Consider the following 13,777-nt stretch of genomic DNA (forward strand, 5'->3'; position numbering starts at 1 on the left):
CAAGGGATAGCCTCACTAGAAATCTTTTGGACTGATAGTAAATGGTAGATAGAAACACAACTAAGGACTTGGCTAGAGGGAGAGACGTCTGAAAGATGGATCAAGGTGGAAACTCCCTGAAGTGCAGATCAGCAGCTCAGTGTCTGAATGAACCAAGAATAAGGGAAGGGGGAAACTGGAAGCAATRGGAAGTTACAACGTCCCAGCCAGCATGCTGTAAAGGTGATATTAGAACCTGTCCACTTGATCAGGGCATGTGGAAATAGAAGAGAGAGCCACGCAGCTCCTGGGGGTCCTGGGCCTTACTGGGGGCCGTGGTGCTCTTGGGGATACTGATGGCACTGTGCTTCTGTACAAAACTCTGTGCTGAGACAAGGAGGAGCAGGAAGGTTGGTTGTAGGGATGTTCCCCAACTCCAGCAGCTGCAGAGATGGGAGCTGGTCACTTCCCTGATTTCTGAATGAGCCAAAATGCAGGTCCTGAGGCACTGCACTGCCTCACAGGCTCTACACTGGTGCCTGGGCAACATCCCTGCAGCATGTGGGTATGTCCTTAGAAGCCCAGAACAAAAAATGTGGGAGATGCAGGGAGCCAGGGCTGAACAGTCCCTCAAGAGAGCCAGGGCACTGGGGAGGGGAGGGGGRAGGATGCAGGGTACCAGGGACTGTACCCAGGGGAGAAGCATTGTCCTGAGGTGATGCTGAAAAGCCGAAGGACCAACTGAAGAGGAAAATACCTTTCCGCAGGCTCAGCCAGAAGGAAATCTGGGCAAAATTCATGGGTAATGGGAGAACTCCCCCAGGTTTGCTRCCTGGCCTTGCCCATGACTTTGGACCATAGGACGCACCGGGTTCCTGAAGAAAGCCTTCTGATGGATGTCCAATAAGGACATGTTTACTGTTTTCTGGCTTATGACCACTATTTTAAGGACCCCAGACCCAGCTGAGGACTTCTAAAATGAACGAGCCTGCTTTGATGCCAGTGGAGGAAGGCTGCGTCCTGCTCCATATTGTCCTACCTCCTGCTTCTACGAGGACAGCAACCCATAGCAGAAACACATGATTTTGATCCTGTGCTTGAAAAATGCCGAACTTCAGACTTACCCGCAAAATCCTAGGTAACTGAACAGATCTCCCCAGTTCAGACACTTGTCAGTGCAGGACCACAGAATTGACCTCTCCAGTGCCCCATCTGAGAGATTTCAGAGCCTTTGGCATCCTCTGGAGACGTTCCTGAAGGATTTATCAGAAATTTTTTAGAACATAATTGGGATGAGGAGAGATGACTGCTCTGTAGGACATGAGGGGATATCTCTCAGTTTTCTCGCTGGCTGTGTCACCTCCATGGCAGTGACTGAGTGAGTTCCCCATTGACACAAGCGGAGGTCACAGTGGGATGTGCCACATCTCAGGGAGGTCTCTGCAGTGACACTGCAGTTCCCTCACTTCCCTGTGAGGTCTGGGAGCAGGTGGACACTGCTCATGTGCTCCCCAGTGCTGCCCTTTGGAGCTGGTCCAGGGTAAGGAATGGGGACACGAGAGAGAAGGGCCATATTGGGCTGCATGTTCACAGGCAGAGGAGCAGGGATGCATTGGAGAGGAGTTGGGGGTATGAGACAGGAAGGGCATCCCTCCTTCCCAGCTGGACAGGTGAGCCAAGGGTAAGGGGGGCAAATGAGATGGAGGACCCAGACCATCAGCCCCGGCCATAGGTCCTTGTATCCAGTGCTCCTGGGGCTCTCCAGTAAGGTTAAGGGATTCAGGAGCACCTTCCCACGATGTCATACAGAGACTATTAACTGCAAAAAAAATGATTTTGGATCTCGGGCTGTGGGGGTGTCTGAAAGAGTGTGAGCTGCCATAAGAGCCCTGTCTGAGGGTCCCATCTCACTCAGGAAACAAGATGGCAGCCAAGTCCTGTAGCTGGAGCTGCCCTGAGCCTCCTGGTTCTTGTAGAACCAACTTCCTTCCTTGTGGAGGGTGAGGGGACAATCCATGGCCAATTTTCCATGTGAGTGTGTTCCCCTTTGGGATCTGACTATGGCAGGAAAGGAGTCCTGTGTCCTGCAGCTCCCATGGGGCTCTCAAGAGCATAGACAGACTTTTTTTTTTTTTCAATAATAACTGGTATCTAAAGGGTATGTTACTGCACTATGAGCTTTGTGAGGCCATGAATTGAGTCAAGGAGGCCGTTCAGGATCTGGCTCAGCCATGAGGGAAGCAGAAGGAGCTGCAGGCAGCAATGGCCGTGTGGCAGGGGTGTGGGCAGGGATAACACAGTTGTCTGAGAGAGCTATGCCAGAAAATCACCAGTGTCAAATCAGTTCTTTGGCAGGATCTGACAGACCAGCAGGGGGCACATGGCTGCACTCTCAATGATGAGGTCACTTCTGCCTAAGTACCTGGTAGGCCAGCTACAAGAACAAGGCTTGGCTGGTGATGGTGAGGTCACTTGTGGCTGCTGAACTGACTAGATCACAGCAGAGCTGTGCCTGGAAAGGGTCTGTAAGGTGACTTGCAGCTGATGGGGCAGCAGCAGGTCCATGGCTGGGCCGTGTGCTTTGGAGCTCACTTCTGCCAGAACAGTTGAGAGGTCAGCATTTGTCTCATTATTGTGAGATACCTGCTGTCTCCATGGCTTTATTGACCAGTGACAGAGACATGTCTGTGGTGGTGACTGGGAGGTCATCTCTTTCTGAGTCCCTGAGAGGCCAGCAGCAGGCAGACAGGCATGGATATTGATCAGGAGGTCTCTTTTATCAGAGGACCTGATAGGCCAACAAATGGCTGGGGAAGTTATCTTGAGGAAACTGATGACTCAGAAGCTCATCAGCTAGCAGCAGGCAACTGCTGGGGGTCTGCGCTTGTGAGGGCATGTGAGGCAAAAGAGAGATGAGAGCTGGCGTGGTGAGCCCCTGGGAGAGCACTTGCTCTTTGCCTCCTGGAGGTGGGAAGGGAGCAGGCACAGGGCTGTGCTGACTGTTCAAAAGCAATGCCTGTTGCAAGGCCTTGGAAGACTAGAAGGAAATGGAAGGTCAGGAGAGCTGGGCTTTGTGTGTTTTGGGGCCCCTGGTGGGTCAGCTGCCTGCTGGCATGTCTAGTCCTGTCTCTTATGTGTCCCTGCTACAGAGCCACATGTTGATGGGCCACCCTCTGTGAGACACTGGGATACTGTAGCATTTCACAGTGGTCACATTCCCTGTGGTGGGGATGGTGGGGGGGGGGGGGCAGTGTGGTGGTGCTCCGAGCAGGAGGAGGTTTCTGAAGAGAACAGTCCTGTGCGTGGGAAGCCCCATCAAGATGGGGAGGAATGGGCTAGACATGTGGATTTGTGTTGGGGAAGTGGCAGTGGGCATGAGAGGCAGGGTTAGGCTCTGTTTGAGAGCGAAGCAACAGACGAAGACCCTTCACGAGCGAATGTGGTCAGCACGAATACCATGCCCTGAGGTTCCTGCTGCCAGGCCTCCACTGTCTTCTTGTGTGCATGCCACCTTGTTGGGCAGCTTGTTACACAACTCTCCAAGAGCTGAACAAGGCATCTTGTTGGGCAAGCCTGGTCTCATTGCAGCAGACTCAACTGGAGATGTGCAGGGTCACTTTCTCATTGCAGCTCTGCCATTGTCAGGGTGCAGAAAGGGCCAGCTGCTCCCTCTGAGACTGGGAGCTGGGAGCCAAAAACAGTCACAGGGCTGGCATGGCAGGGACATCAGAAGCCCAGGGCCCCATCCCACAGTACCCACCTGAGACTAGCGAGGCAGGTGCAAATACGGTAACCGGGTTCAAGAATGCAGAAGAGAGACCCCAAGCACTCCCTGCAGCCCAAGACCTGTAGAGCCACATCTGCTGTCAAAGTGTCTGGGTTGAAGCTGATGCAGCAACTCCAACAGCTACAGACAAACATGCTTTCTGGTGAGTTATAACCATGTTTGTGGAAGTTGGCACTACTAAGACTAGAAACAATGATGTCCTCTTGCACCTTCCTGCACTCCTCCTGCACAAACTGCTGCAAAAACTGCTGTGTCTGTTCATTGCCTCTGTTAGTTGCACTCCGGGAGCTGAGCACCAGGCCTGGCTCTTATACAGACCTCTCCCTAGTAGTGACACACAGGGTACTTGACCCACCCTAATCAAGGGCCACCTGGATCAAAAGGCCCAAATCCCTCTAATCAGGGACAACTTAGACAGCTTGTTTGCAGCAGCTGCACCTAGCTAAACCTGAGTAATAGGTGCAGGAGCTTCACTCAGGGGAAGCTAAGGCCTCCTAGAGTTGGTCTTGCCTAGATCCCCTTACCTGTTGGCAGAGTCACACTCTAATTCCCTAGTTCCACATGAGTCACCAGACCACAACGTCCAACAAGGCCCCCAAAAGTTGTAGGCAGAGCCAAGACAGTGCTGCACAAAGTGCTGTGTCTGTTCACTGAATATGTTAGCTGCACTCTCCGGAAGGGACTTACAGGAGAGGGGAGCAGCTGCTTGTATGGCAGGCCCAGGCTTCCAGCAGCTGGAGAAGGTGCTGAAGATGAGCCCAGGGCAAGGGTGTCAGGCTTTTTTTTGGCAGGAGACCGTTGCCAAGTGCTGAGCTGATGGTCAATGAGCTGGGCAAGCTGGTGAGGAGAGCCTTCTAGCAGAAGCAACTTGGAAGAGGGGGTGACTGCAAGAAGAATAAGGAAGTGATGGCTTGTAATGGCACGGAAAGGAGTAGGGCGGTATGGGGAAAGGCAAGCCCATCCTGCAGCCAGGTGGGAATTTCTTGCTGGCCCTGGGGATTTTCCCTGGGAGGAAGCTGTGGCTGATACACCTGAGGCCTGTTCTGCCATTCAGAGAGACCTGGACAGGCTGGAGAGCTGGGCAGAGAGGAACCTCCCGAGGTTCAACAAGGGCAAGTGCAGAGTCCTGCACCTAGGGAGGAATAACCCCAGGCACCAGTACAAGCTGGGGGCTGACCTTCTGGAGAATAGCTGTGCAGAGAAGGACCTGAGAGTGCTGGTGGACAACAAGGTGATCATGAGCCAGCAATGTGCCCTTGTGGCCAGGAAGGCCAATGGTCTCCTGGGGTGCATTAGGAAAACTGTTGCCAGCAGGTTGAGGGAGGTGATCCTGCCGCTCTGCTCAGCCCTGGTGAGGCCTCATCTCGAGTACTGTGTCCAGTTCTGGGCTCCCCAGTACAAGAGAGACATGGAGCTATTGGAGAGAGTCCAGCGTAGGGCTACAAGGATGATCAGAGGGCTGGAGCACCTGCCCTATGAGAAACGGCTGTGAGATCTGGGCCTGTGTAGCCTGAGGAAGACTGAGGGGTGATCTTATCAGTTTATACAAATACCTGAGGGAGGAGTGTCAAGGGGATGGAGTCAAACTCTTTCCAGTGGTGCCAAGTGACAGACCAAGAGGCAACAGGTAGAAACTGAACCACAGTAAGTTCTGCCCAGAAATAAGGAGGAATTTCTTTCCTGTGAGAGTGAGAAGAGTACTGGAACAGGTTGCGCAGAGAGATTGTGGAATCTCTTTCTCTGGAGATATTCAAAACCCACCTGGAGGCAACCCTGTCTAACATGCTCTAGGTGACCCTTCTTGAGCAGGGAGGTTGGACTAGATGATCTCCAGAGGTCCCTTGCTGCCTTACTCATTCTGTGATTCTGTGATGGGTGCTTAGACAAGGAGCCTGCATGCAGACCTCTATCTTGTGTTCACTTCAGCTTAGGCAAGAGAATCCCACCTCCTGTGTGTTGATGGAGTTCATGGTAATTAGCTGAATCCCACTGCATCCCCATGGCTTCTAAACAGGCATGAGAAGCTCAGATTGACTCATCTGAATGAAAAGCTGAACCATGGGAAAATGAGTTCCCTTCCTGTCTCCTTCTAGGTATCCTGCCTAGTTAAGATGTGGGAATATGGATTTCCAGGGTGGGACATTTCCACCTCTCCTAGATAATCCTCCTCTGATGAAACAATGACAATGACGTAACTAGTCTCTCTGAATTGTGTAGAGAGTGACCAAAGGTGATTATTTTGGTCTACCTCTGTGAACATTTCCCAGGAGGAGGGAGCACCAGGGACAGAGAAATTCATGCCTTCAGCTGGGCCACTGTTGCCTAGAAGGAACAAACTCCTGGGATGGAGGGAGGGAGCTCATGGCAACCTGACAGCAATGCTGAGAGGCATCTCTGTCTGGGACTAGCTCCTCTGGCAAGAGCAGCAGAGTTCCTGGCACTGGCTGTTGCTGCTTACATAAGATGAGAGATGACAGAGAGAAGTGAAAGGCAGTCTGGAGTGGGAGAACAGAGAGGAGCTCCTTGTGGGAGAAATCTTTGCAGCCCTTTGCATGGTAAGTCTCTGGCTGTAGGGTGATGCTACTGAGACTCCTCAACGGATCTTTTAAACCCATCCCATGACTGATAGGTTTTCTAAGGACTGCTATCCCAGCTTCTCTAGTATGGGAGAGTAGGAGATGCTTTAGAGGTGAGAATCCCTGCCGCACCATCATAGGATTAGGGCAGGCTATACGTTCTGCCAAGAATGGTGCAGGACTGTGAAGCTGGGACCTGCACCAAGATCTGCCCAGAGCTGTTATTTAGAGCAGTATCCTTGCACTGCAGAGGAAGGTGAAAAAATGCCTACTTGAAAGGGAAGGAGTGTTCTTTTCAGGGATTTCAGTTTCCTAATTTTGGCAGGGAGAGAAAGTGCTTTAGGTGACCCTGCTTGAGCAGGGGGTGTGGACTGGATGATCTGCAGAGGTCCCTTCCAACCTCAACCATTCTGTGATTCTGTGAAAGAATTTTCTGGTCTGTCAAGGGACTGAGACTCACTAACTTTATGGACTTATCGGGGTTTATGTGACCTGCTCCTTAGGACCTGCAAGCAGAGATGCCCTTTGACAGTGTATTGTTCCAGAGTTTTCTGTAGGGTAGAACTGCACACACAGAAGATGTAACAGGGTCTGTGAGCACTGGCAGGGAAAAGACATTAGGATAGAGAAAGCTCCCAGAAAGGACAGCTCCAGGCAATAGAGACAGGCAGGGAATGAGAGGGAATTACTAACAGACTCATCATGGGAGGATGGATTTGGGCAAGTCACGATCAGTCCCTGCAACGCAGACACCTTCCTCTGAGCTAGCCCTCTGTGTCTCCTATCTCATTCAGCAGAGCCTCTGCCATGATAGCCATTGGGCTGGGCCATGAGCCACCTCCTCTGCAGCTGGACCTGCAGCAGAGGAGGGGGGCCTCTGCTGCCATGGGACCATCTCATGCTGCCTGACAAAGGGCGTGGGAGCAACTGTCTCACTATGTCACCATCTGCGATGTGACATGCCGACCCGGATAAGATGAAGGCTTTCCGAGTGCCCATCCGTTTCTCTCTCCTTGACTGCTTTGGCAGCAGGATCATGATGTTGCTCCTTGTTTCCCTTCCTGTCCATGCTGCTCCTGTTTTTGCTCTCGAGTTCTCTGGAGTGGGAGGTTTCACTTGCACTTCTGACGCCAATGCTGCAAGTTGTGGAATAGAGGGGTCTGCACGGGAGTGAGACTTTGCCTCAGCCCCCTTCTAGCCTGTGCAGCTAAAGGAAATGCACTTGGTAGAGCAGGGCAATGAGTTGTCACACTCTTCATCACTCTATCCATACCTGGGCTGAGAGAAAAGGATTTGGAGATCTTTCCTGTGGAACTAAATTCCTCTGCTGTTAGCTCAGTCCAGTTTCTTTCTGAGGGGAACTTGTGAGTGTGAATGTCCTTTAGCTGAAAGAGGTTCAAGCGCAGGGCAGTGAGGGGCAAGATTCATTCACAGACCAGATCCTACAACTCTGTACAAACTCACAGAGAACCCTTTTTTCCCCTTGGGATGCACAAGTGCTCTTGCTGAGGGCAACTGAAATGCCAAAGATTTCTACCCTGTCGAAGAATGCTCCTACAGTGAGATGGAGGCATCTATAAGCTAAATCAATATATGATCAGACTCCTCCACTGAAGGTTATTTTCTGGAGAAAATAAGTGTCTAAATGTTGAACTGCCCTTCCACTGAAGGAACGGATGCAATCCACTGCAGCAGTGTGCATCAGAGCTAGTCACTTCCCACTCCCATTATGGTGCTGGAGAAAGAGCACAGATGGTAAATTGGCATGAAGACAGGGTCTATCTCATGGGGACAGAGACATCTAGAAAGGGCCAGGCCAACCCCTGCCTTAATTTGGCTGCTTCTCTCCCTTGCTGGAGTGGGAGCTGGTGTGATTGATTCAGACACAGACACCTCTGTTCAAGAGGGCAAGGCTGATGGTGATGAACCCCTCACAAGGATCTTCCCTTGCCGAGGCAGCCGGCACAAGTGCTTGTCAGAGTCCAATAGTGTCTGACCAGGTTCTTTTAGATACTCCACACATGGAGAATGTAGTGTTTAATATCAAAATTTGCTTCTTTGATGATATCTGATGTTACACAGGGTTTTGGGTTTAGCAGAGTGATACAGCAATGTACTGAAATCACAGCACAAGTTAAGTTATACTTAGCAAAACATAGCAGTTGCAACATACAGTTCAATCACTATAAAAATATGATGTCCTTTCCTGGCCTCTGTGATATGCTCACCATTACAAAGCCGGGGTGTTCCCAGTCTCTGGGAAAGAATATTCAAGTTGTAACCAGCTCAAGCCTGTTTCTCTCTTCCAAATACTTTTGTTTCTCTCTTCCAAATTCTTTTTTTCGTTGTTTAGTTTTTGTACTCTGTGTTGGGCTGAGCCATGTACACAATTCCATGTACGCTGGTCTAGGTAACTCTGGGAGACATTCGCATTCCTTCGATGAGCTGAAAGAGGAACATTGACACCTGCCAGTCCACTCAGTTGAAATGTAGTCAGTTGATCCACTCAACTGACACATTTTTTTTTTTTTTTTTAACAAAGGCCACTCTCCAGCCCCCTTTGCATTGAGATAAAGTCATCTTTCTATGCCACAGCTGTCTGGTAAGTCACTCCTTACCTTATCCCCTGAGCGTCACGGGCATATCCCCCTTGCCCATCTCCCATGAGCCTTCTTTCATTGTAGGGTTTACTGCTTGGCCATAGTGCTATAATCATCTCTCCTAATGGAAAAAAGAGAAACTTTCCACCAGGTCACTGGACCAAGTCTCCTTAACTCAGCTCATGGTGCCCAAGGCTCTTCTATCCCTACCTGATACCTGGGAATGTTTGTCACCTCCCTCCATTTACACACCACAGCAGAGCAGAACTGACCCCACTGGAGATCATCAGCAGAGGCCCCTACTCTGCATGGCACACTCTGTCATGTACAAACTACAGTGCAAGACACATGTGGGAGATTCAATGAGAACTGTAAAGGCTTTAACTCAGACAAAACTGCTCTAAACTATTGTCCCCTTCTTTTCCTCCTTGGACAGAGCTCTCTGCTCAGAGGGAGCAAATGTCGAACAGCAGCTCCTTCAATGAATTCCTCCTCCGACCGTTTGCGGAAATGTGGGAGCTGCAGCTCTTGCACTTCTCCCTCTTTCTGGGCATCTACCTGGCTGCCCTCCTGGGCAACGGCATCATCATCACAGCCATAATCTGTGATCACAGCCTCCACACGCCCATGTACTTCTTTCTCCTCAATCTCTCTATTCTGGACCTTGGCTCCATCTCCACCACTGTTCCTAAATCCATGGCCAACTCCCTCTGGAACACCAGGTCCATTTCCTACTTGGGATGTGCTGCCCAGGTCTTCCATTTCATCTTTCTCATGTCAACTGAGTATTCTCTCCTCACTGTCATGGCCTATGACCGCTATGTTGCCATCTGCAGACCCCTGCACTATGGCACAATCATGGACAGCAGAGCCTGTGTCAGAATGGCAGCAGCTGCCTGGGCCAGTGGGTTTCTCTATGCTGTACTGCACACTGGGAACACATTCTCAATACCGCTCTGCCAAGGCAACAGAGTGGACCAGTTCTTCTGTGAAATCCCCCAGATCCTCAAGCTCTCCTGCGCAGACTCCTACCTCAGGGAAGTTGAGGCTCTTGTGGTTAGTCTTTGTTTATTCTTTGCGTGTTTTGTTTTCATTGTGCTATCCTACGTGCAGATCTTCAGGGCTGTGCTGAGGATCCCCTCTGAGCAGGGCCGACACAAAGCCTTTTCCATGTGCCTCCCACATCTGGCCGTGGTCTCGCTCTTTGTCAGCACTGTCATGTTTACATACCTGAAGCCCCCCACCATCTCCTCCCCAGTTCTGGATCTGGTGTTGGCTGTTCTGTACTCGGTGGTGCCTCCAACGGTGAATCCTCTCATCTACAGCATGAGGAACAAGGAGCTCAAAGATACACTGAAAAAACTCCTTCGATGGGTAAAATGTCAGCACCAATAAATATCCATTTTGCATCCACTTCTCAGGGTATCTGGTACTAAGGCTGTGTTTTTTGCACATTTTCTTTCTTTTTTTCTCTCTTTTCTTTAAAAAGGTATCAGTTGCTTGATACATCTCCTCAGGAATCTGACCTAGAGACCATGTTGAAGCAAGAATTCAGGTACTTCATCAGCAGAGATGGGGGAACCTCAGAGCCCACTAGACTGAGCTCCCTCGGATGGCAGGGACAATGAGGAGAGTTTCCCTTTGCATTGTTTATTTTGGTACTGACACCCAGGGAGTTCTGGGGCACAGTCAGGCTCAGATGAGTACAAGCGCTGTGAGATCATGGATTCCAATGGCATTAGAAGACTTCAGTGTCCCTGGCCACAATCAGAGTGTGATCTCCTACCCATCTTCAGGAAGCATAGAGGCCAGCTGTTACTGTGCCTGGTCCCTTCCCTCTGCAGAGCTCCGATGCACACAGTGGAGTGGGAAGGGGAGGGGAGGAGAGTCTGCACGAAACCTGTGTGAACAGACCCCTGTTCCTCAGGACGATCGCCGCACTACCACAGCAGGCATTTCCTCACTGCAGCCCTCACTTAGGGGCTGCAGATTTCCTGGAGACTCATCCATCAATAGCAGCAGCATTTCCTCTTTTCAGGGCTGCTCTCCTCATTTCCACACTGTCCTGCTGTGCTCTAGTGTATGTATACGGCCTAAGTGCTCTCATAACATGGTATGGTACATTCTTATGAGCACAAGCAGGACCAGGCAATGACACTCTTATGCTAGCCCTGGGCTCCAGATAAAAGGGGATCAGGAAGTTCCACTTCGATATGAGGAAAAACTGCTCTGAGGACAACTGTCCTTCTCTGAAGATATTCAAAACCCACCTAGATGTGATCCTGTTCAACATGCACTAGGTGACCCTGCTTGAGTACGGGGGATTGGACTAGATGATCTCCAGAGGTCCCTTCCAACCTCAGCCATTCTGTGATACTGTGTGTCTGGAGGTGGGCAGTGAGTGGAGCCTCACAAAATGAGAGATGGTCCACAGCGGAGTAACCAGACGGTAAAGCACTAAATCTTGACATGCATGTGGAAGCAAGGGCTCTGCAATCTCCAGTGAGGCAGCGGGGACCCAGGAGGCCCAGGGAAGGGGCACTGGAGAGTGATTTCTGCACCCTCAGTGAAACACCACAGGCTGGAGGTAGTGCCCACCCAGCACATCTCCTGCCATTGCAGTCACCCAGGAGTCACTCTGAGCATGGTCCATGAGCACAGACACACACGAGTAGTATCAGTGGTGGTGATCCTTGTCCGGCTGGGTCCGTTTCCTGCCATGACCAGCATGACTAGAGCTGAGTGAGGAGTCACCACATGGCTTCATGGTCCCACAGGGAACATAAGGGGTGCAGTAACAGCCAGGCCAGTGTGGACACACTGACCAGGAGAAAGGCTCTCTGGGGAGCAGGGATGTCCCAGGAGAAGAACAGGGCAGCATTCAGAGATATGAAATAAGGAAAAGAACCAGTTTCTCTGTGCACCAGCTTGGGGTAGGCTGCTCTGCCCCAGGGCTGCAGGAGCTGCCAGAGGGGTGGCAGGACCGGGGCTCCTCTGCTGTGCTGGACAGTGGGGTGGGGCATGAAGGGTCTGCAGGCAGACAGGGAGGAAGATCTCGTGGGCACAAGAGCAGAGAGGCAGGCAGGACAGGGACCCACCAATGATAAGTGCCATCCCTCAGTGTCCAGACAAGAGGAGTAGCACAGGTTTGGGGATGGTAAGCAGGGTCAGGCACAATCCATCGATGGCCAGACAAGACTGCAGGGTTCCATCCTGCCCTGCTTAGTGTGAGAGGTTGGACTGGACACCTCCAGAGGTCCCTTCCCACTGAAACTCCTCTGCAATTCCATGATTTTTTCTCCTCAGTCTCTGCTTTGGAGGCACTGGAAAGTCACTCTGCACTGGAAACCCCTGAAGATGCTAGTGGGATGGGGGAAAGGGGATGGACTGTCTGGGGGGAACACTGAGACCTTGTCTATGCATGCAGGGATGGAGTGAGGAAACCCAGAGGTCAGCTGGAGCTGCAACCAGATGCCTTGGACATGGCTGGGGTGTTCAAGAACTCAGCCCCCTCCCAGGCTGGGCTAAGCCCCACATGGGAGTCAGCAGACATCTGTGCTCCAGGATCTGTCAGGGCCTAGTGCAGAAGAAAGGCAGGGCAAGCCTGCCTTTCCCCCCTCCATTGGTTTGGGGAGACCTATAGGAGGACAGAGCGAGCCATAGACCGCCCTACAGCTGGGGTGAGCAGCCTATGCTATAAAGGGTGATGTGTGGGACTGATCTGGGGTGATGACCTTGGGCATCTTCCTCAGTGTCTCCACAGAACACAGGGAACAACCTGGGCTCTTCTGCGCTCTCCACATTGTAATGCCTTTTGCAGGAGACATGCATTTCCCTCTCGAACGCATAGCTCTATGCTCCCACACTGCCATTCACAAGTAGCAGCTGCCTGCTGCCATTTATCCTCTCTCAGGCCCTTTTCAACCCAACACAGACCCTTGCTGGCTCTTCCCACGTCCACTGCAGAAGCGTGATGAATTCAGACATTTGTGCACAAACATGACTRTCACAGACAGAACTCCCAAAGCACAAGAGCTGCTTAAGAAAAACTGACAATCATTTGTGAGGAGAGATGGGCAGCTCATTGCTGCTAAACGAGTACCAGCTGAATCAGTTTCCTCACTGCCTGCTGGAGCTCCTTGTTCCTCATGCTGCAGATGAGGGGGTTCAGTGTTTGAGGCACCATCAAGTGCAGAACAGTTAGGATGGAGGAGAGAGAAACAGCTCCTAGGAGGAAAAGCTCCACATAGTGAAGATATGATCCATGAATAAGAGGAAACTGAAATGTTAAATGCAGTGTGTGTGGGGGAATTTGGAGACCTCCCTGTCATCCCCTTCAATACAGACATCTTCCTCTAATAAGCCCCTGCTCCCTGTGTTTCCTCTGTCACCCAGCACAGCTTTTCTGCCCTCAGGGTGAGGGCTTAGGGCATGAGACCCCTCCTCAGCAGCCAAATCTCTAGCAGAGGTTAGGGACATCTCTCCTCCAACATGTCCATTTCCTGGAGGCCAGAAGAGAAAGGGAGCACCATAGGGTCTCTCCTGGGACTTGTCCTGTTTAACACTTTGATGAATGACCTGGAGGAGGTAACTTTAATCACGCTTGCAGAGGACTGCAAAGTGGGCAAGGGGCACCGGTCTTGTGGCTGAGGGCTGCCATTGAGAGGGCTCTGGACAGGCAGAAGGAACTGCCCAAGATGCTTGGAAAATCCAAATTTTCCTGCAGGCTCCAACTCCAGAAAAGGTTCAAGCCTTTGTGCTTCCAGAGCCTTGCTCACTGCAATTTCCTTTCATTGACATTACCAGTGGAGGTGGAGGAGAGAAACCAGGACAAT

The 13,777-nt window shown here is 51.3% G+C and overlaps 1 protein-coding gene across 1 annotated transcript; it reads left to right on the forward strand.

The window, feature by feature from the left end:
- The first annotated feature begins 9,401 nt into the window (after positions 1–9,401).
- On the forward strand, positions 9,402–10,337 carry LOC146586173 (olfactory receptor 14C36-like). The gene has a single exon (XM_085321735.1). The coding sequence runs from the start codon at positions 9,402–9,404 to the stop codon at positions 10,335–10,337; it is 936 nt and encodes a 311-aa protein (XP_085177861.1).
- The last annotated feature ends 3,440 nt before the right edge of the window (positions 10,338–13,777 follow it).

This window comes from Rhea americana, unplaced genomic scaffold (assembly GCF_003343005.1).
Source record: "Rhea americana isolate MKP2758 unplaced genomic scaffold, rheAme1 scaffold_707, whole genome shotgun sequence".
NCBI lineage: Eukaryota > Metazoa > Chordata > Aves > Rheiformes > Rheidae > Rhea > Rhea americana.